Source organism: Triturus cristatus, chromosome 9 (genome assembly GCF_964204655.1).
Source record: "Triturus cristatus chromosome 9, aTriCri1.1, whole genome shotgun sequence".
Lineage (NCBI taxonomy): Eukaryota > Metazoa > Chordata > Amphibia > Caudata > Salamandridae > Triturus > Triturus cristatus.
Window position 1 is genome coordinate 31449423 of NC_140592.1, and position 22216 is coordinate 31471638.

At 44.5% G+C, this 22216-nt stretch overlaps 1 protein-coding gene across 3 annotated transcripts in view; it reads right to left on the reverse strand.

The window, feature by feature from the left end:
* KLHDC8B (kelch domain containing 8B) overlaps positions 1–22216 on the reverse strand; it is a 1076716-nt gene that overhangs the window by 168930 nt on the left and 885570 nt on the right. For all 3 annotated transcript variants that reach the window (XM_085624303.1, XM_085624301.1, XM_085624300.1), the window contains one exon: positions 10150–10251. In XM_085624303.1, coding sequence (XP_085480429.1) covers positions 10150–10251 — 102 coding nt within the window. The remainder of the gene's footprint in view (positions 1–10149; positions 10252–22216) is intronic.

Here is a 22216-nt window from a genome sequence, read left to right on the forward strand (position 1 = left end):
TACAGTTCATTCCCTGTGTCCACAGCTCCCTCCCCCCAAGAGATTATTGCCAGTTGCAGAGTTTTTGTGTCTTCTCGAGGGGTTCTCATTTCACCAGAGTCAACAATATCAACCTCTGCAACACCAACAGCCAAAGCCGCTGGTTAGACAATACTGTGGCAGAGCCAGAGGGAAGGGCCGTGGAACCATCCAATAACCCTCCTCCTCTTCCTCGCACAACCAGGAAAGCAGACCTAGTTTGGTCTCCCAATACCGCTTGGAGCCTGTGGGAGAGCCGGAGCCTTGCTTACTCCCGCCCTGAAGGCCATCACTTCGGACCTCTGGGTCCTCCGTATTATAGAAAGGGGTTACACCCTTTCCTTCATTCAGGTTCCACCTTCTATCCTCCCTGCTCCTCCCCTCCAGACCACCTAGCTGTATTACAAAGGAGCAGTGGAGTTAGAGAAAGGCCAGGTTTGTCCATACTTTACTTGATGGTGCCCATGAAGGGTGGTTATCTGAGAATCCAAATTATTCAATCTTTAGTAGTCACTCCAGAGATAATTTGGATTCTCAGATAACGACTTTTTTGATTACTATTGATTACTATTGATTACGATGGAGTACTTTGGGTAAAATGCAGCGCATTTTTCAGAGGAAGGTTCCTCAACTTAGCAGTGCAGCAGCTGGGGGCGCGACAGTCGCCTCCGTTGGTAGTTCTCATTTATACAGATGCTGTGCAGGGACGGTCACAGCATGCTGCTTGCACGCATATACTACAAAATTCATTCAAACCGAATCTAAATAAAGACGAAGGGAAGGTGTGCAGTCGCTACTTTGACACTGGATTTGTAATACTTGACGTCCCGCATGCGAGTTGCACCCCAACAGAGCGCTAAACATCATGAAGAAATATGGAGATATTCAAAGCATCACTTCAGAGACTGTACAATACTTTACCATCACGAGCACATGGCTAACAACACCATTTTGGTTGGACTGCATTGCCTATCAGAAGGAAGCATACTTGCTTACTGACAATGGTTGTTTATTCAGCATGATCGATTCATGTATTATGTTTGACTGAACACATTCACTTATGTTTAGTTTTCTGTTTATTTAATTTATTTAATTAATTTTACTCCTGTTTTTCAAACATGTCTTTGCAGTTTTGTTGATTCGCATTTGGTTGGGTTAATTGGCTTTTGGTAACAGGGCTTATGCATTATGGGAAAGCGAGTCTTTTGTATCACGTACAGAGGGCACGGGAGGTCACGTGGTTTGTTGCAATCAAGGAGATATAGGTAAAACGTGTGTGCGAGAATGCTTGAAAAAAGCTTAGCAGAAGCGGGAAGTCGATGACTCCCTGAATACGGAGAACGCTAGGCGCACTCGAAACTGTTGGTTGCGGATAAGGAGGTAAATGAACACAGTGGGTTTTTCATGGAAGTTAGTTATAAGGATGGGAGATCACATTTTTTCGTTTTTTTCAGTTGCAGTTTGTCATTTAAGTTACAACCAAGAGGGGAGAAAGAGGGGGGGGTTTTGAAAAACTGGGTGATTACGTTTCTATTTGAGTTTTGTATTACCTTTAGACTCTGTCAATAGAATATGGTTGTTGATGCAGTTTTTTTCGATTTGTTCTAGTACCCCTGACGAAGAACTTTCACGGTTCAAAATGCATTGGGTGATTTTTTAAGCGCCGGCTCAAAGGAATGTTTAAAGCACATGTCTATGTTTAAGCATACAGCAGCATGAGACATCTGAAAATGCAAAATAAAACATTCTCTACCTGACACCACTGTCTCTGGAGTGACTACTAAAGATTGAATAATTTGGATTCTCAGATAACGACTTTTTTGATTACTATTGATTACTATTGATTACGATGGAGCACTTTGGGTAAAATGCAGCGCATTTTTCAGAGGAAGGTTCCTCAACTTAGCAGTGCAGCAGCTGGGGGCGCGACAGTCGCCTCCGTTGGTAGTTCTCATTTATACAGATGCTGTGCAGGGACGGTCACAGCATGCTGCTTGCACGCATATACTACAAAATTCATTCAAACCGAATCTAAATAAAGACGAAGGGAAGGTGTGCAGTCGCTACTTTGACACTGGATCTGGAGTTCTTCACATCAACCTGTTGGAACTGTGGTTGATTCAGCTGCGCTCTAGACCATCCTCCCCTCCATCCTAGATTGGTCCATCTAGATATAGATGGACAATATGACTGCGGAGTGGTACATCAACCAGAAAAGGGGAGTGTGGTCTCATCTCTTTTGCCTGAAAGCATCGGGACTTGGGAACACAGCCAAGGGATTTGTCTCACTGCCAGTCACCTAGTGGGTTCTCTGAAAGTCAGATCCGACAGCCTGATCTGGCGTTACCGTGCCAACAACGAATGTCGTCTTCTACCAGAGGTAGTTCATGACATCTTCGCCCAGTGGGGCACTCCTCAAGTGGACTTCACGTCCTCAGAAGATGCTCAGTGCCAGCAGTTCTGCACCCACCAGTATCCATTGAGGGGAGCCTTGGGGGACGTGTTTCAGTTGAGGTGGAATTTTCAGCTGCATTATGCGTTCCCCCCATACTCTTGATTCCTCTGGTTCTGAGGAAGATCTGCCAAGACCGGGCCCAAATAATTCTCCTTGCACCAGACTGGCCAAGAACTGTGTGGTATGCAGACCTTCTGCGCATCTCCACATATCCCCGGCTGAGACTTCCATTCAGGCCAAACCTTCTCTCCAAGTCAAGGGGATGGTTCTCCACCCCAATCACGGAGGCCTCCATCGACATGCTTGGAGATTGAGAGGGCACATCTGAGTTCATTTCAGCTGCCACCGGAGGTGGTAGACACCATCTTGTCAGCAGTGTACCCACCCACCAAATCTGTTTACTCTGGCAGATGGAGCAACCGTGTTGCATGGTGTGTGGACAATAATGTGGACCCCTTGCAGGCCAAGCTGTCAGAGATCCTGCTGTAAGCACTTTCCCTTGTCCAGCGGAGTTGTGCTGTAGCACTGTCAAGGGTATTTGGCCATGTTGTCCGCATTCCTTTGCCTGCCAGATCAGCCATCCCTTTTCAAGTCCCCCATTGTTATGAGTTTTCATAAAGGATTGACTAATATGTATCCGACAACCCCTTAAGTTGTGCTCAAGTGGGGCCTTAATTTAGATTTTCACTTTCTTATTGGGACTCCGTTTGAGCCCCTCCATAGTTGTCCTTTAAGAATGTTAGCTCTTATAGCTGTATTTTTGGTTGCTGGCACTTCAGCCAGGTGGGTGAGTGAGTGAGTTACAAGCGCTTAGTTCTCATCTCCCTTTTACTTCCTTTTCCCTTGACAAATTGATGTTGTGAACTAGCACTGCTCTACTGCCCAAAGTGATGACCCCTTTCCACCTAGTTCAGTTCATCACCCTTCCAACCTTTTACCACCATCTCATCCCACTAAGGAGGAGAAGAGGTGGCATAGATTGGACCATATGTAGGCGGTCAACTATTATCTGGCCTGCAACAAGAACATACCACTGGATGGCCAGCTCTTCGATGGATACAGGTGGTGTCAAAAAAAGGTAAAGCCATGCAGAAAAGAACCCTTTTGAGATGGAATATTTTTTGCATCAAGACCTCTAGAAGGAATTAGAGCCACTAGGACCAAATCCAGCACTTCAGCTCTCGTCAGTTTCAGAGAACTACAAGACGACTACGTAGATGTCCCTTAACACCTTCACCAAACATTACTGCATGGGTTCCGAGGTGCGTAGTGATGACCACTTTGCCACTTCTGCTGTGGAGGATTTCTTGTCGAACCATCCATCAGCCATCCTCCAGGGGCATGGTATTACTCTGTAACCTATTCTACTAGGAGGAATCTGCACGTAGAAGTATCAATCAGAAGAAAAAGTTACTTACCTGTGGTAACAATCATTCTGGTGGATACTCTATCTACCTGCAGACTCCTCACCGACCTGCCCGACTCCCCGTTTGATGAATGTACTATAGGGAGAGTTAGTAACATCCCTGTTTTTGCTTTGGTACTGCACTCCTCTGTTTATGTCAGTCTGTCCTCTCGCTTTGAAGGCTTGGAACAAATGGATGGAAACTGACGTTGTTTATTTTCATTTATTTATTTATAAAGTTTTATATAGCGCGAACAAGAACCCGAGGGGTATCAGAGCGCTTTACAATACGATGGGAGGGAGGAAATAAATGCAATAACCTCATCAAGTAGGAGAGAAAAAAAACAGGAATAGTGGCAGATTACAGGACAATTGCACCCAGGAGGGTAATACAATAAACAGGTGTAAGCGGGCAACGAGGGGGGTCACAGTATGCAGACGTTGCACTGGGATAAGCATTATATTAGGCCTGGGCGAAGCACTACGCTACGCTCGCGTAGTTTGCGAAGTTCGCGCTACTTCGCGCTACGCGAACTGCACGTAGCACAGTGCGAACACGCGTAGCGTAGTGTTGCGTAGTGCTGCGGTCATTTTTTGCTTGCTCGCGGTCCTCAACGTCAAGTTGGCGACCGCGAGCAAGCAAAATGACATCCTGGCGAGACTTTTTCCTTGTTCGCGATCGCGAGCATGGAAAATAAACCTCCCGGCGAGATTCCCAACGCGAGAAGGTCAGGTTTCTCATTGCGAGGGGTCGCGTATGCTCGCGACCGCTCGCGATGATAAACTACCAGTTCGCGTTGAGAAAACTGCAGCTCGAGTAAAAATCTTCTCGAGCAGCAGAAAACTACAGCTCGCACTGTGCAAGATGCCATTTTCAATGATTGCACAGTGCCGGTTGCTTGTCCGCACTGTGCAATCATTGAAAACAACATCTTGCACAGTGCGAACATGTTACTTCGCAGTTCGCGAAGTGCTACGCGTAGCTCGCGTAGTGCGAACTTCACTTTGCGTAGCTTCGCGAAGTGCTACTTCGCGAACTACGCCCACCCTTACATTATATGCCTTTGGTGATGTCTCTTGACTTCACGACCAGTGTTGTTGCAAAGCTAGCACCCTCTACCGATGAATTGAGGAAGTTAACCCCTTCAGTGCCCATGACGAGATAGTCTCGTCATGGAGCGCGGTTGCGCTGTGCCCATGACGAGACTATCTCGTCATGAACCCCGCCCACTAATGAAACGCCCGGCACAGGGCGTGGAAAGGGCGGGGCACTGAAGAGGTTAAAGCTTTACAGATCCAGTCTGATGCCTGGGAGAAGTACTGCAGGTGAGGAATCTGCAGGTAAATAGAGAATCTACCAGAAAGAGTGTTACTGCAGGTAAGTAACTTTTTCTTCATGTACTACCAAATACAGTTTGTGAATCAGGTCGATTGTCTCACTCTCTCTCTCATGTGCACACAGGCACACACACACACACATATATGCACACACACAGAAACTTCATCAAACTCTCTCTTTCTTTGTCTTGCTCATATTCTCTCTCGCGTGCGCTCACCTTCTCTCACATTTTCTCTTTCCCAAGCACTATTGAGGTCTCTAGTCATGAAATCAGGGGAAGAAGCAAGTATTGTCTCTTAAAACCTGAGCTTTCCAGGCAGTACTAACCCATCATCATCTCTGAAATTAGCCAAATGACCCCATAACACACAAGACCAGACATGCTAACTTTCTACATCACAATGCTGTTTGTGTGTACGTTTTGGTATTTATAAAGCCCAAATCTAGCCGGCTAGCCCTGTAGTGCTGTGGAAGGGGTAGTCCTCGATGGGGATACAGGGAGAGGTGAGAGGGGACAGAAGGAGGAGATAGAGCTAGTGGAAGGGCAGACATCTCAGCCCATCTGAAGTAGTGGTCCTTGAAGAGGTGAGTTTCAGTTTCTTCTGACTTGAAGTAGGGTTGGTGCTGTTTGGATTCTGATATTATTCCATACACAGGGGGATAGGATGAGAAGGCTTGCTTTCTCCTTCCTGCAGTGTAGAGTCTGCTGTATGTGGTGATGCTGAAGAGCCTCGTCTGGTGTTCACTTCCTGATGTTGTTAGTTTGTTAGCTGGGTCAGCAGAGGTCATATGTAGAAGGCCTTGTAAGTGATGGAGCTGATCTTGAAGATGGTTGGGGCTGGCAGGTGGAGAGAGAGAGAGGGGGAGAGAGGGAAGGGGAGAGAGAGAGAGAGGGGAGAGAGAGAGAGAGAGAGAGAGATAGATAGAGAGAGAGAGAGAGAGAGAGAGAGAGAGAGAGAGAGAGAGATTATTTTGGCCTTCTGGGCAGTGTGGTCTTTGAGTGAGAGGTTCGTCAACAGTGAATCAGAGAGATTTGGCATGTTGTGTCAGTTGGGGCGTTAAGTCCATTACTTTTAAGTTGGAGACCCATGACTGAAGGTCTGGATGTGTCTGCGGCGGCAGACTTTGAGTCTCCATATATCGTTGGTTAAGGAGATTTTGAGATGGTGTTGGGTGTCGTCAGCATGTTGGTGGTCCTGATGTTGCTCACACTGGTTTCAAATAAAGGTTGAAATGATGGGTGCCAGGGTGGGGCCCTAGGGCACTCTGCGGGTGATTGGATGAACATGGGCTGGGGAAGATCCTACCTGAACGAGTTGCTGTGGGTTGGTCAGGGTGGACGTGAACCAATATAGAGTGTGCTCTTGAAGCCCATGTGAGTTTTCAGGGAGTCGATCAATGCTGATGGTTGACGGTGTTGAAAGCTCAGGAGAGGTTGAGCAGGAACATGAAGCAAGGGATGTTGTTGTCGTTGTGGAAGAGAGTGCCACTGACCACTTGGGTGTGGCTGTTTCAATACCACACAGTGGTCTGAACCCTGATTGAGAGTCTTGAAAATAGTCTGCTCACGCTGATGTGCCCCTGTAACGGGAAATGGCCTGAACAAAGCGGGCAGAGCCATGTGTGCCCTTCCCAAGCAAGGGCAAGCATGCTTGCCTGAACTTTGCATTTGCCTTAATGACACATGTGCGTGATTAAGGCAAATGTGTGGTCTAGATGCTGAGATGGGCGGGCCCAGGAGCAGGAAGGTTCGGAAGAGGACGCTGTACGGTAAGTGGTGCTGGGACTGAGTTTTGGGGGGTTGGGGTCGTTTTTAAGGGTAGTGGGTAGTTTTTAGAGCTTAGGGTTAAGGGGTCGGGTTGTTTTCAGGGCTGGGGGTCAGGTAGTTTTTAGGGCTCATGGGGTGGTCAGGGTAGATTTTAGGGCTCGGATGGTCGTGTTCGTTTTTAGGGCTCAGGGTTGGGCGCTTTTTAGGACTCAAGGGTGGCGTCGGGTAGTTGTTAGGGTTTGGGGGGTCGGGTAGTTTTTAGGACTCAGGCGGGGTCGGAGAACTTTTTAGGGCTCAGAGGGCATCGGGTTCGTTTTTAGGCCTCAGGGTGGGGTCGGGTACTTTTTAGGGCTCACGTGGACCGAGTAGTTTTTATGGCTAAGGGCAGATTGCTTAGGGTGGAATCTTTACCACTCATCCCTATACCAATCATGCCTTTACTACATATATGCGTGGTAACAGCATGCATGGTAAAGGAATGAGTGATTCAGACACATTCACATTTTGGGCAGGGTGACAGAGGCACACATGCTTTAGCCATGTAACCGGGTGGCACCTGAATTCTAGATAAGTTTTCCAGTAGATGGGAGGTGGGTTATATGACAGAGGTTGGTAAGCTCAGGTGGTTGAAGTGTAGGTTTTTCTTGGGGGGGGGGGGGGGTATACCTGGTCTTCAGGTTGTCCTGGAAGGTGCCTTGGGGGAGCGAGGCGTTGACAATGTGGGGAAGGGGTGTGAGAGCTTCTCCTTTTAGGGACTAGATGACAGTTCTCCGCTTCACCCCTCAACACACCCCATTAAGTGTTTTGAGGTGAAACACAAACAGTTCAAAACCAAAAAAGAGCAAAGCCACCAACCAGTCTAGAAATGAGATAGTCCCTTTCAGAAATTCGGTCTGTTGAGAAAAAAATGTCAGTAGAAAAAAAATCTCTTCGACATTGTGAACCAAGAGAAGGGATTCTCGTGAAGCTGTTAGAGGTAATTACGTTTCTGTTCAATCTAGCAGTAATTTCCTCCGAAACTACAATAAATCCCATTTAGTTTTGCTTTTGTGAATGTGTGCGTTGTTTATTTTAATTTCAGATGTACTTAGCATATTAATACTTTCATATCCCTAAAAGGCTCCATCTGGAATGCCTCTTTGCACAGCTCAGTAATGTGTTATCTTCCAGGCCCCCAGGAAGAGCTGAATCACATTGACAAATGGTGTCTGAGAGGAAATGTGTTATCTCCCGTCATTTAAAAAATGGAAAACTCAATGAAAGGATCGAGCAAAAACCAGTGAAAGTTAAGTACAATCAGTGTGCGTTACAAAACCACTGCTTTCCCTCTAGAAAAAATACGCCATATGCATTAAGGACCTCCATTGACAGACAAGGAACACAACAAAAGATCACTATGGCGGTTTGCTTCTGTTCAACACTCCTGGCCACTGGAATTATGTGGCAAAAATGGGCCAGATTATGCGGAAAGGTTGGGAAAAATTATGTGGCACAAAAAGGCTAATTAAGCAGAGTAATGCAGCACATTTTGTGATAGTACTACTTCAACATTTTGCCATTTTTACACTTGTTAACACTGGACATAGGTTACACCTCTTTAGTAGCAGTTTGACACTCAAATTTATCAATAAGCAAAAGAAAGATGATCGATCAACCGCCTGTGAAAAGGGCCTTCAACCATGTGGCAACACTTACTACTGCGTTTTAGCAACTGTTGAACCATTTGAGCTAGAAACTAATTTCTTTGTTGAAATCTGCAGATTATGCAGCAGATGATGGATTATGTGGCAATTCTATAATTATGCGGGGAAAACGCCACAGTCGCAAAATCACAAAATTCCAGTGGCCCTGCCTGTACCTGAATGGGACTGCTCCGTGTTCACCATCTATTCTGCAGGGTGTTCTTTCGCATTAATACTCTTTACACTGGGCTCCAGGTTGTTCTTTCACTTTAATACTGTTTATACTATTCCGAAGGGTGTTATTTCGCAAGAATACTCTTTATACTATTCCGAAGGGTGTTATTTCGCAAGAATACTCTTTATACTATTCCGAAGGGTGTTATTTCGCAAGAATACTCTTTATACTATTCCGAAGGGTGTTATTTCGCAAGAATACTCTTTATACTATTCCGAAGGGTGTTATTTCGCAAGAATACTCTTTATACTATTCTGCAGGGTGTTCTTTCACATTAATACTCTTTATACTATTCTGCAGGATATTCCTTCGCATTAGCACTCTTCATATTATTGCGAAGGATGTTCCTTCACACTAATAATCTTAGTATCTATTTTGCAAGTTGTTCCTTCACATTAATAGTATTTAAATGTATTCTTGAAGATATCCTTTTGTATGAATACTCTTTATACTATGCTGCAGGGTGTTCTTTCGCAAGAATACTCTTTATACTATTCTGCAGGCGGTTCTTTCACATGAATAATATTTATACCACGCTGCAGGTTATTCTTTCACATTAATACTCCATATACCTATTCTGCAGGGTGTTATTTCATATTATTAGTCTTTGTATTATTCTGCAGGGTGTTCTTTCACATAGTCTTCAAACTTATTTTTCAGGGTGTTCTATCATATTAATAACCTTTATACCTATTCTGCAAGATGTTTTTTTGCATGAACACTCTTTATACTACGCTGCAGGTTCTTCTTTCATATTAATTCTCTTTATACTATTCTGAAGGGTGTGATTTTGCATTAATACTCTTTTTACTATGATGCAGGTTGTTCTTTGGCTCTAATACTCTATAGTATTCTGAAGGGTGTTCTTTCACATGTATACTCTTCATACCAATCCGGTAGGATGTGCCTTGCATTAATACACGCTATACTATTCTGCGGGGCGTTCTTTTACATTAATACTTGTTATACTAGTCTGCAGGTGGTTCTTTCACATTAATACTTGTTATACTAGTCTGCAGGTGGTTCTTTCACATTAATACTTGTTATACTAGTCTGCAGGTGGTTCTTTCACACTACATTTCTTTGTTTCTATTCTGCAGGGTTTTGATTTCCATCACTTTACAAGTCTTTACACCTCTCCTGCAGGGCGTTCTTCCACATTAATAATCTAGGTAACCATCCTGCATATTCAGACTTTACTAAACTGTTGTGCACACAAATTATATAAAGATATTATTTAAGAGTACCTAATCCTCCAGCCGCAATGACTCTCCCGCCGAGGACGCCGGTCACAAAGTCCGCCCTCTTCTCCCTCATCCGGGCTGAGCGGGTGGGTTTACTCCAGACACCTGCAATGAGAACAGCGCCAGTCAATAGACAGAACCTCTTATCGCAGCTCAGTTTAGAGACGCAGGCTGAAACCTATGTGCATAAAGTTCACTTTCAGTGGAACGAGTCTGTGGCGCTTCCTTAGTGTGACGTCACCTCATATGCCCCTTTACATTAACTTACAGGAACAGAATGAGCCTGTGAGGCCTCCATATTGTGACACCACTTTTTCTCCACTTTACACGAGTGCACCGGAATTAGCATACCCCTTATTTTTTTCTGCACAAATTCCTTCCAGATATTACCTGGAGGAATGTGTATGGCATAAATACAAGAACAAGCGAGAATTTGTTTTTCTTATGCTGGAAAATCAAATCTGCCTGTAGTGTCTCGATTTTGAAAACTTTGGGGCAGATATACGACTGGTTTTTGCGGTTGCAAATGGGAATTTGGCCCTTTTACGACCGCAAAATAGGTCAGCCCCATGCACAAACTATATTCTGCGATTCGCTATTAGGAAGGGGAGTGCCAAGGGCTCCCCTTCCTAATAGCGAGTCTTACACCTATGTATGATTGTTTTGCAACCGCATTTGCGGTCGCCAAACACTTGCAGTTTACCACCCTTTTCAAAAGGGTGATAAGCTACTCGCAAATGAGAAGGGGTCCTCAGGGGACCTTTTTGAATGGGGTCGCAAATTGCATGCCTGATCAATATTCATGAGGCAAGCACAATTTGCGACCCCATTGGGAATGGCCAGCACGGGATGTATTGAAAAACGAAAAATGACATTTTTCAGTTTCTTTTTTTAAGAGCAGGCAGTGGTCCCAGGGACTGAAAAGTTTCATTCTTCTTTTTTAAATGTATCCCGTGCTGGCCATTCCCAATGGGGTCTCAAATTGCGAGTGCCTCATGAATATTGACGAGGCATGCAATTTGCGACCCCATTGGGAATCGCAAACAAAATCTGAGACACTGTTGTACATTGCATTTAACGAGTTGCAAATTGACTCGCTAAATGCAAGCGTCGTACATCTGGCCATAAATTCGGTGTGTTTAAAACAACCATAAAAGCATACATAGATAGAAGCTAGATGCATTACACAAAGGTAGCATAAAAGTTAGAAACGATAGTACAAAGTAATACTCAATATTCAACAAGGAAACAAAGTCAGTCATGTCTGAAAACACTTAGAAATGTTTAAAAGGGGTACAATCTCCATTTAAAACTTGGTTGAGTCGTCCCTATAATGAAATAGCGATGCTTTTACGTATGCTAATTGCATTAATAATAAAAAGTGCTACATTGAGACACACCCTAGCATCATTTAATTCAGACAAGTATTTTAGGGCAGCAATATGCCCTCCATTGCCAGACGCAAGCAGAAGTGGTTTTAGATAATAACGTCTAAAATCAGAATAAAAACAACATAAAGTGCACAGAGCTTTGCTTACTCTGTCCATCACGTGGACATGGAATCAAATCCGGGGGGCAATGTTTGGGAAGGCAACAAGATGGTGGACAATTCCCAATCTTTATCTAACGAGTGCAAAACGATGCATGAGATTAGGAATCTAAATCAGCCTTGACAACTCTCCTGTACAGTAAGCCTTAGATAAAACTTGAGAGTTGGTTTCCTTCTCTTGCAACCCAGCCAGACTTCCCTCTTATATTTCATAAAAGGTTCTCTAATAGACTGTTTGCTAAGTGATGTAACTATCCTGTTGTGTCTCATTTTGACATTCAGAACTCAAAACTCAGACCCTAGAATCCTGAAGTTTGGGGGTAATACCACAGGTGTGGTATCCTTATTTCCCCGCCCCCCCCCCCCCCCCCCCCGCTCGCAGTACTCCCACCACAGTTGAATGAGGGCCTGGAAAGAAAGAAGTGATAATGTACTGTGATTGGGAATGACTTTCTGTGTGATCTTGGACTGTGATCTGTCGCTGTCCTCTTAAATACACTCAGGACCTCATTCAAAAACCCATTCGGGCAGATAAATTCAAATTATGTTTGCAAATGACTTAATTTACAAGTGCAAATTTACTTTAGCAATTCCTAAAAGTAAACCCCATAAAGGGATTTACTGATGCAAATATTACACCTGGCATATTGTATAATTAAACAAACACATTTTCGTATGGGGTGCAAGATGGGTATTCCAGAGTGGAATGAAGTGAAAAGTTTTCAACATCCTCAAATATTTAGGTTTGTGGTTTTGACAAACCTCCCCATGCACCATTTCTACCCTGTTATCAGTCACAGATTCACTCCTATAATTCGTGGAGGTGCAGTGAAAGGGGAATCTCCAGAGGAAACATTACCCATGTGGAGAAAGAAGAAAATAACGCATGTGATTGTTAATTTGTAAACCCTCTCCAAGAGTGCCACAGTGGGAGGCCGCTTTCTTATTACAGGGAGGAATCGATGCCACGTCTGGTCTGCAGCGCATGTGGTACCCACAGACCGAAAGATCCGTTCTTCTCATCACCCACATCTGAAGCACGCTGACACGAGGACTGCTCCTCTCCTGAACTCCAGAACTGGGAGGATTATTGGATTTAGAAGCCGGTGTAATCCCCAGGCAGGATGTCTGGACTAATACTGCGCAGTGAAAACATGTTCTGATAAATTGATTATCCGCGCGGACGGAAGCAGGGCGGCCTTACTGAGCACGTCACGGTACTTTACAGAGCAGTGACATCACAGCTGCACCTGGAAATACATGAATAACCAGGGCTGCTCCACGTGCCTGTGAGTTATCTATAATCCCAGCCTCCTGTCCGTCTGTTCTGATGCTCAAAGGCTCCGATTTACTAACGCTTTGCGTCGGCTTCCGTCACTTTTTGGAAGCGAACCCGGCACAGAGTGTTGGCGCAGGATTTATCACCCAACACAAACCAGGATTTGCATTGGAATGTATCCCGAAGTATTCGAGGATTCGCTATGCACTGCTGTGCATCAACGGGGTGTTTCATGGGTGGCACATGGGCATTCCCAGACAACCCATCATGTCTGCTAACATTCTAAGGCCGGGTTTTGCACCAAACCCAGATGCCTCCACGAAGCAGGCGTAATGAGGAGAAATGTTTTCATTTCTACTTATTTCTCCAACTGTGAGTGTGTTCCGCATTGTTCAGCACACATACAAATCGGGAAATGTACGAAAGGATAGATTTTATTCTGGAAGTGTCTCCTTCCAGGACTAAACCTTTGCTTTAGAGAACGCACGCACAGCGACGGCCCGTATAGGGCGTGTTACCGGGGCGGTGACGTGGGGCAGAGGAGGGGCAGGGTGGGGGGTTGCAAAATGCGGCATACCGCCGAGTGCAGGTAAGTTATGAAAAAAATAAAGAAAACGAATTTTGTTGCGCGCGCTGCATTGCATTTGGCGATGCTGCGCGCGCAACGTAATTCGGGGTTTTTTTGTTTGTAACTTACCTGCAATCGGCTGTATGCCGCATTTTGCAACCCCCCACCCTGCCCCTCCTCTGCCCCACGTCACCACCCCGGTAACACGCCCTATACGGGCCGTCGCTGCGCACGCACCCTTTCACTATGACACAAGAATGTGTTCGTTGGCACGTAGCAGGCAAAAGTGCACCATCGCAAATGGGGAGAGAAAAAAAAGTACCATCTATTAATACATATGTTTTTTTTTTCATTCTCTCTTTGATGCAAACTTTCCTTACTGTGCTGCCTTGCGTCAAATCTGAGTGAATCTGGCCAAAGTCTCGTTTGTGTAACAGGCATCCGCATGATTACACTTTATGACTTTGGCCCGCATCACAAATCTATCGCCTCCTTTTGCGTTCCACTTTGCTTCCCCTCAGTATGGACTTTATCCATTGTTTGTTCTTCTATTTTGTTATTTGTTGTTTATAGAACACAAGTTCACAGAGGTTTCTTGGTGCTACAGAACTCAGAAGACAAAATTGAATGAGGTTGGTTAAAGAGAAAAGTATTGACGTCTTTCGAAAAAATGATCTTAGAAGAGAGTGAGCAAAGTCGTGCTGCCATGTCCTGTGCAGGAAGAAGCCACTGCATTACCAGGGCCCCTGATAGCAGGAGCTGCCACAGTCGAGACCGCACTAAGGCCAGGACGACTGGTCGGTATCAATATAGGGCAGTCTCTTCTCGGGAACTTTACTTGGCAGAGCAGGAACACGAGCCACGGTGGAAGTCTGGTGTTCAAGAGAGACCTCACGGCCTGATCTAGATCTTGTAGGACGGGTCACTCCGTCACAACGGGGACGAATATCCTGTCTCCCAAAATATAAATCCCATGGGATATAATGGTATATAGTAACCCATCCGCCGAGATCTGACTCAGGCCCTCAGAGTCTAAGTAGATGCCCAGATTTGACACTTTCATGGAAGGGGTTGCGGGAGTACCCATATCCTCATGCCAGCAAGTGCAGTTCCATAAATGGCGGGGATTTTTGGTGATAAGAAGCTTGTTTCATCCAGGGTTTAGCAGTGTAGTGAAGCCCAGCTTCATGGTCATAACTAAGGGCTGATTTAGATCTCTGCGAATGGGTTACTCCTTCACAACTGTGACAGATATCCCGTCCGACGAAATATAAATTTTATTGTAACCTATGGGATTTATATTTCGACGAACGGGATATCGTCACTTTGTGATGGAGTAACCTGTCCGTCAGGATCTATATCAGGCCATGAGACTCTAAAGTCTTTCAGTCCTTCTTGTTTCAAGCTTTACTGAGGCAAGATCAGTGGTGTGCAGTGATTAGGGCATAAGGGCACTTTTGAATAGAAGCAGAAAGAGTTTGGGGGTTACAATGCAGAAAGTTTGAACATCAGCTGTGAATCATCCCCTTACACAGAGGAAAGGACACACACAGATTGGAAGAGTGGGGAACAACCTTTACAACGCAACTTTTACAACGCACTACACTTACAACGCATTTTTTACAACGCACAATCCATTACAACGCATGACATTACAACGCATGACATTACAACGCATTTTTAAAAACTACCTTTACAACGCATTCCATTACAACGCATACTACCATTACAACGCATACCATTACAACGCATAATATTACACTACACTATCCAACACTTACCCTACTGTTGCACCCCCTGGAGTTAGAATAGTAATTTTTACCCCTATACTATCCAACACTTACCCTACTGTTGCACCCCCTGGAGTTAGAATAGTAATTTTAACCCCTATACTATCCAACACTTACCCTACTGTTGCACCCCCTGGAGTTAGAATAGTAAGTTTAACCCCTATACTATCCAACACTTACCCTACTGTTGCACCCCCTGGAGTTAGAATAGTAATTTTAACCCCTATACTATCCAACACTTACCCTACTGTTGCACCCCCTGGAGTTAGAATAGTAATTTTAACCCCTATACTATCCAACACTTACCCTACTGTTGCACCCCCTGGAGTTAGAATAGTAATTTTTACCCCTATACTATCCAACACTTACCCTACTGTTGCACCCCCTGGAGTTAGAATAGTAATTTTTACCCCTATACTATCCAACACTTACCCTACTGTTGCACCCCCTGGAGTTAGAATAGTAATTTTTACCCCTATACTATCCAACACTTACCCTACTGTTGCACCCCCTGGAGTTAGAATAGTAATTTTAACCCCTATACTATCCAACACTTACCCTACTGTTGCACCCCCTGGATTTAGAATAGTAATTTTAACCCCTATACTATCCAACACTTACCCTACTGTTGCACTCCCTGGAGTTAGAATAGTAATTTTAACCCCTATACTATCCAACACTTACCCTACTGTTGCACCCCCTGGAGTTAGAATAGTAATTTTTACCCCTATACTATCCAACACTTACCCTACTGTTGCACCCCCTGGAGTTAGAATAGTAATTTTTACCCCTATACTATCTAATACTTACCTTAAATGCAATTTAATATTATGCGTTGTAATGGTATGCGTTGTAATGGTAGTATGCGTTGTAATGGAATGCGTTGTAAAGGTAGTTTTTAAAAATGCGTTGTAATGTCATGCGTTGTAATGTCATGCGTTGTAATGGATTGTGCGTTGTAAAAAATGCGTTGTAAGTGCATGCGTTGTAAAAGTGTGCGTTGTAACGTCATACATCCTGGAAGAGTTGCCCAATAAAGCTGGTAACAGGAAAGAGGTGAAGAACTGAGCCCTGTGAGACACCACAGCAGATGGATTTGATGTCCGTCACTGATGGAGAAAGGACGGTCATCTGACAAATACAGGCTAAGAACGGGGTGCATTGTTGCAAGATTCTGGCAGGGCTTATGTAGGGTAGTGAGCCAGAAGTTTTGAAACAATCTCTGTCATTTCAGACATAGAGATTTCCCAGAAAGTGAAGGACTTCTCGGAGTTTGTAGAAGGACGGCCAGATAGGTTAGTCATACTAACATGCCAAACACCACATCCAGTTCATCCTGTGGCCTGATATTGTCTATTTTAACGTTAAAGAATGTTATAAGGGTGTCACCCAGTTTTTGTGTGGCTATCACCTGATCTTCTCTGGCCAGAGGGACAGAAAAGTCCTTGATGACTCTATGCAGGTCTTTGGAAGATCAAAAGCTAGGCCGATAAGAGACTAGTAATCCTAGGCCTGTTGTATCAAAGGGATTTACCCATTCTGAGTCTATGGGGAAATGAGTTGATACACAAGGGCCCCTGTTTAGCCACACAAATGTGGCATTTATACTTAACAAGTGCAGCTGTGTAGCTTGTACTGAAGTGCTGCTGTGTGGTACAGCTCAGCTCCCCGGTCGTATTTAAGACTCCATAATGTTTTGTGCCCTTCCTGTTTTAAGCTTTTGTGAGGAGGATCCGGAGTACACCAAGAGCTGCCACTTTGGCCTTAGTTGACAAAATAAATACAGGTCGTTGGTGATAATATGGTATGAAAAGGAAGGACCAGATTTTGGTTAAATATCCAAAGATGATGGTTGACATCATGTGCTCTGCATATTCTACATTTTAGCAAATTAGGCCCATCTTTTTCATACCTTATTGCCATCAAATACCTGTATCCATTCTATCAAGGCTGGAAAGGAAGGGGCCAAGGTCACATAGGAGAAAAATAGTTCCACATTTCTCAGTAATTAGTATTTTTCAGGAAGTGGTATGTCACTGTGTAGGATCTAGGGGCCAGATGTATTATATACTTTTTGCAAAATTCTGGTTGCAATTTGTGATCCGTAATTTTGCAACCAGTAAAGAATTTCAAAACCGAATCGTGGTGGGTCGGTATTGACATACCTCATGACAGGATAGTTTCCAACTTGCATCTCACTACAATTGGAGGCCATCACAGGGATGGTTTCCTGCTGTGGGTCAGAAGACCACCATGTCTGTGATTGCAGTTTCATAAAACAATTAATACATTTTTACCAAATTATTGCTTTTTAATAAAGCAGTTGCTTTTCATAAAGAAAACTGGTCTACCTCTCGTTTTAAGGGCTCCGTGACAGACAGATTTAGTGGTCTGTTGGCCAGAACTATGGTTTCAAATTTATAGCAAACACTTAGAGTGGGCATTTGGTCAGCCTCTTACTCATTATTAGATAGAGTTGTTGTCTATTTCAGTTGTCTTCTCTACATTCAGTGGCTCATTCCTGATTCTTGTGTTTGTTCAACATATGAAAATGTCATTCCCTGTGTCCTGATTACGAGTCGTATCCTTTCTTGCGTGTCAGAAGGAACTTTTAAAAATCTTCATGCTTTTTCTACATCCCACTTGCCTTCTTTTCACTACTCTTCCCACTTCGCTCCTCATACTGCTGCCCATATAATTTTTTTCTTTTATGAGGGCACAGCAGCTGCAAACTGCTGCTGGAGACTTATTTCCATTTTTGCACTTAATACCACTTGTTTTTTTTTCTTTTTTCACATTTCAATTTACCAGTCTAACATGGCCATCCACCGTGTTGGACCCGCATATTAAAGTTGGCCACTGCGCATCACAATGAATGTGCAAGCATGTGTCATGATGCACGCATGCCCAGAATGCACAGATGTTAATACATGTGGATCACAGCACACACTTCCGCATGCATCATGATGCACACATGCCCAGAATGCGCAGATGTTAATACATGTGGATTACAGCACACACTTCCGCATGCATCATGATGCGGGCATGTGTTGGTCAAATCTTCCATTCTGTTTTCTCTCTCTGTTGGCCCTTTAATCACGGTTCCCCAGGGGAGAGGCCTATTTGCCATTCAATGTCGCAAGTTCAATCCAACCATGCCATCTTTGATGAGGAAGAAGAGAGAGAGAGGTCTTACTGAAGTGTTGTTTATTTCAAAGCATTGTGTACCTAGGAACCTTACGTCTGCCTTAAGTCTGTCTTAAGTTCGTCTTAAGTTTGTCTTAAGTCAAACTTAAGACAAAATCCTAACTTTACTACTACTAAATGCCTTCTGTGAATACCAAAAGTATTAAGTTTAGGATTTTGTCTTAAGTTAGTTCTGTGAATCGGCCCCAGCGTTTTTGCAGACGAGGGGCTTCAATTTTCGCTGCTCACTAAAGTCTCGGACAGAATGAGTCTCCACATTTATGGGTCAAAGATGCACAATTCCCTTCACTGTGAGCACCGGCGGCCATCTTTGAATGGTTTTATGTACAGAAAGCCTCTTCCAAGATTGCTGGCATGTTTTGCATACATCTTGATACATGCGATGAGCAAAGCAAGAGCTCAGCATTTTGCATCAGAGACCCTTTGACTTTGCCAATGCATGCTAATGTTATGACAACGTAGTGGTTTAGCCCCACTAGAGGAAAACATTTGAGTGATATTAGGAAGAAAGTGAACTCGCTGGATGCAGCAGACATCCTTACTGTGCCCAAAGAGCGATCTGCTTTGCCTGTTGCTGTAATCAAGGTGGATTTACCATTTTATATGACAATCTAGATTTCAAAGTGGCCCTGTTGGAAAAAGAACAAAGGTGAAGGTGTCTCGTTTGCAATCAGCGGGATAACTCAAGCATAAGAGCAAAAGATGCCAAACCAACCCTCTCAAAACATGTTTGCAGTCTTGCTACAGAAAGCTCCAGCTGTCTGTTGGAGACAGGGTTATATACGATACTCGACAAGGCCCATCCTTGCTCAACATTTGATGGCTTTCATTGTTATTCTCAGTTGCCTTCCTCTTATTTCTTGCTTTCCTCCCTTTCTCTGTATGACCCACCCACAGAAGCTTTTTGGTATCGCTTTAGGTAGATTCATCACTGTGCTGCTCCGAACTCCATTCCATCTAAGAAAACAGCGCCACTTTTAAACAACCCCAGTTTGCAGCATGTCGGTGGCAGCTAGAGGTCATTCTAAGAAATGTAGCAGAATTGTGGAAGAACCAACATCAATCTTGAGAGACATTGAAGACTACTATAAGCAGGCACCAGCATTGCCAATCGGTCTCACTCGTATGTAATGATAAGTGCGCCTGATTGGAATTGCCAATGCTTGTTGAAGTTGCTGGTATACATGTTACTGTTCTCCAGCTGACTCACTTAGTTTATTTTTTAAGAGACTCCTTTGTGGCAGTCAGTGCTGCACAAGTAATTTCCGAAATGGAAGTCGCACAGAGATAAGATTGCAATTATACAGCATAAAAGAAGGATGTTCATCAGGGCTTTATGGAGTTGGAAGTACCTTTCAGCATCACCTGAACTCGTTCCATGTGTGGCTCCAGTGCCCTTGGGTAGACACGTGTAAGAAACTCAACAACGCTGTTGGACATGAATGAGAAAAGCCTTAATTTCGAAGCACAGAAATAAAAGTTCATTATCGATAAAGAAATACTGTTGGCTTGTAGCTTGCACTAGATTTGTGAGCTGGTGTCAAAATTTATTAGGAAGAAATATTCTGTACAAGAGGGTTGGGGAACATGTATATTTCTGTAAAAAGCATTATTTTTAAATTACTATGTTTGGGCTCCTTTTGCCGTGTCCCTGTAGTAATTGTGAAGATGGTCATGTCACCTGCCATCTTGGGGTCAGGCAAAGTGTGATAGTTTAAGGGCAGTGGTGGGACCTCTGTTGTCTCCCTGGGTGCTGTTTTGCATGGAAGAGGAGCTACAGTCAGTGGGAAGGGATCTGAGAGCTGCTGTGCATGGGTACCACAGAAAATCAGGCAACTCCCAGATGTTCCACACCACTGAAAGCCCTGCCACCGTCTTTAACCTTGAGTGCTTTTCTTATACTGGTTGCACATGAGCAGCAAGGCCAAAGAAGGAGCGAGATTGGCTGGACTAAGTGGTGAGCAAAGAAAGCGATGGGGTCCAGTCTGTGGGGAGAGAAGTGCTACAGACAGTTGGTGGATCTCACCAGATGTCTGTAGGGAGGTAAGTATTCATGCATGTATGTATGTCTGTATGTATGTATGTACGTACGTATGTATGTATGTTTATATGTATCTACCCATGCCTATAAAGGGAATAATAAAGCACTGAGCCAGCTGTAAGGCAAAAAAGTGCTGTGCGTACATGTAAAGATGGGTACATAGGTGACGGTGGATATAGGGAGGAAGGGCAGAGTATGGAACAGCGGTTTCAGTTGGGTCTTCAGTTCCTTCTTGAAGCGTGGGAGTGATGCAGACAGGTAAAAGGAGCCAAGGATGCTCTCTGATGGGGGGTGGAGGGGGAGATTTTGTCAATTCTCCGATTCCTTTCATCAGCCGGGCAGTCATATGACAGCTGCTCTTCCGGGGCAGGATCAGGTTTCTGATATGTCTGCCGCAGGAAGTTGCTGCCCTCAAGGTAGGACCGCGAATCCTGCAGTCCTCTTCTGGGATGCTTTCCATCTGAGCAGCATGCAGAAGAGGCCTGATGTGTCCGGTCTGAGGTAGTTTGAGAAGATGCCTTGGTTGAGGGACGCGGTCCTGATGTTGAGATGTTGTGTGGGGTCATTGCTGAAGATGCTCTTCGCTATGATGGGATAATGTGGTCGTCATGTGGTGTGGATTTCAGCATGTCCGGGAGATGTGACTGGTCCTCAGAGAGGGTCAACATGGGTCCATTGTGGTCTGTCGCAGGGCGTTCAATTGAAAAGATGGATACGTTGGGTGTTTTTGGGGGGAAGTTGATGCCACAGTTCATCTTTGAGGGGGTGAAGGCTGACAGACAGTGTTATTCATACAGTGTTTGAGTTCTCGTATTAAAATCTACTCAACGCCCACATGTCTGGGCTGAGTGACGTGAAGAATGCTCCAGGGTGGTTGCTAGAGCTCCTAAAGTCCAATTAAAACCCAGACCATCAATGTTTCCACTCTGACTGCCCCAGACCCACCCTCCTTTCAGGGCACGGGCGGTCCAGTAATCCACAATTATGTTAACATCCAACCCTAATGTAACAGACTGAAGCTCTTGCCGAAATATTTCAGATTTTTGTAAAATATATGTTTAAATTGTTGGTTATGTTAAATGAATGCAAACGAGATAGGATGATAACAGAGGAGAAACAACCTAATGTCAATAGCTGATAACATCGAGTAAATTAACAAGATCCGAAGGCACTCCAGAGAGTTGACAGTGTCAATTTAACGAGACACGAGCCGTAATCCCCTCTTCCGAATTCGCAACCACATCTTCTCTGTTTATCTTCCCAACATGCTCAATGCAGACATCATGGCGAGTGCGCTTTTGATCTTGAGCGCAATAATTGAATTCCTCGTCCATGCTACACATATATGCGAAAACTCCATCTGAGCCTTACCTAGGGTGACCAGATTTTCTGAACAGAAAACCGGGACAGTCATTGACATAGAAAAAGGACTAAATGTTGGCACTGGTCAACAGTGTAGAGAGCCACCCGGACTCTCTCAAACAATGTTGCGATCTCACATGCATCCATACACCCCTTGGGGTGGGCTCATCCCGAGGGGATAAATAAACGTGGGCGGGACCGCAAGGAGTCTTCCGGCCCAGAGCGATAAACCGGTGTCCGTGTGTCCTTTACTGCGCTTGCCACCAGTAACTGC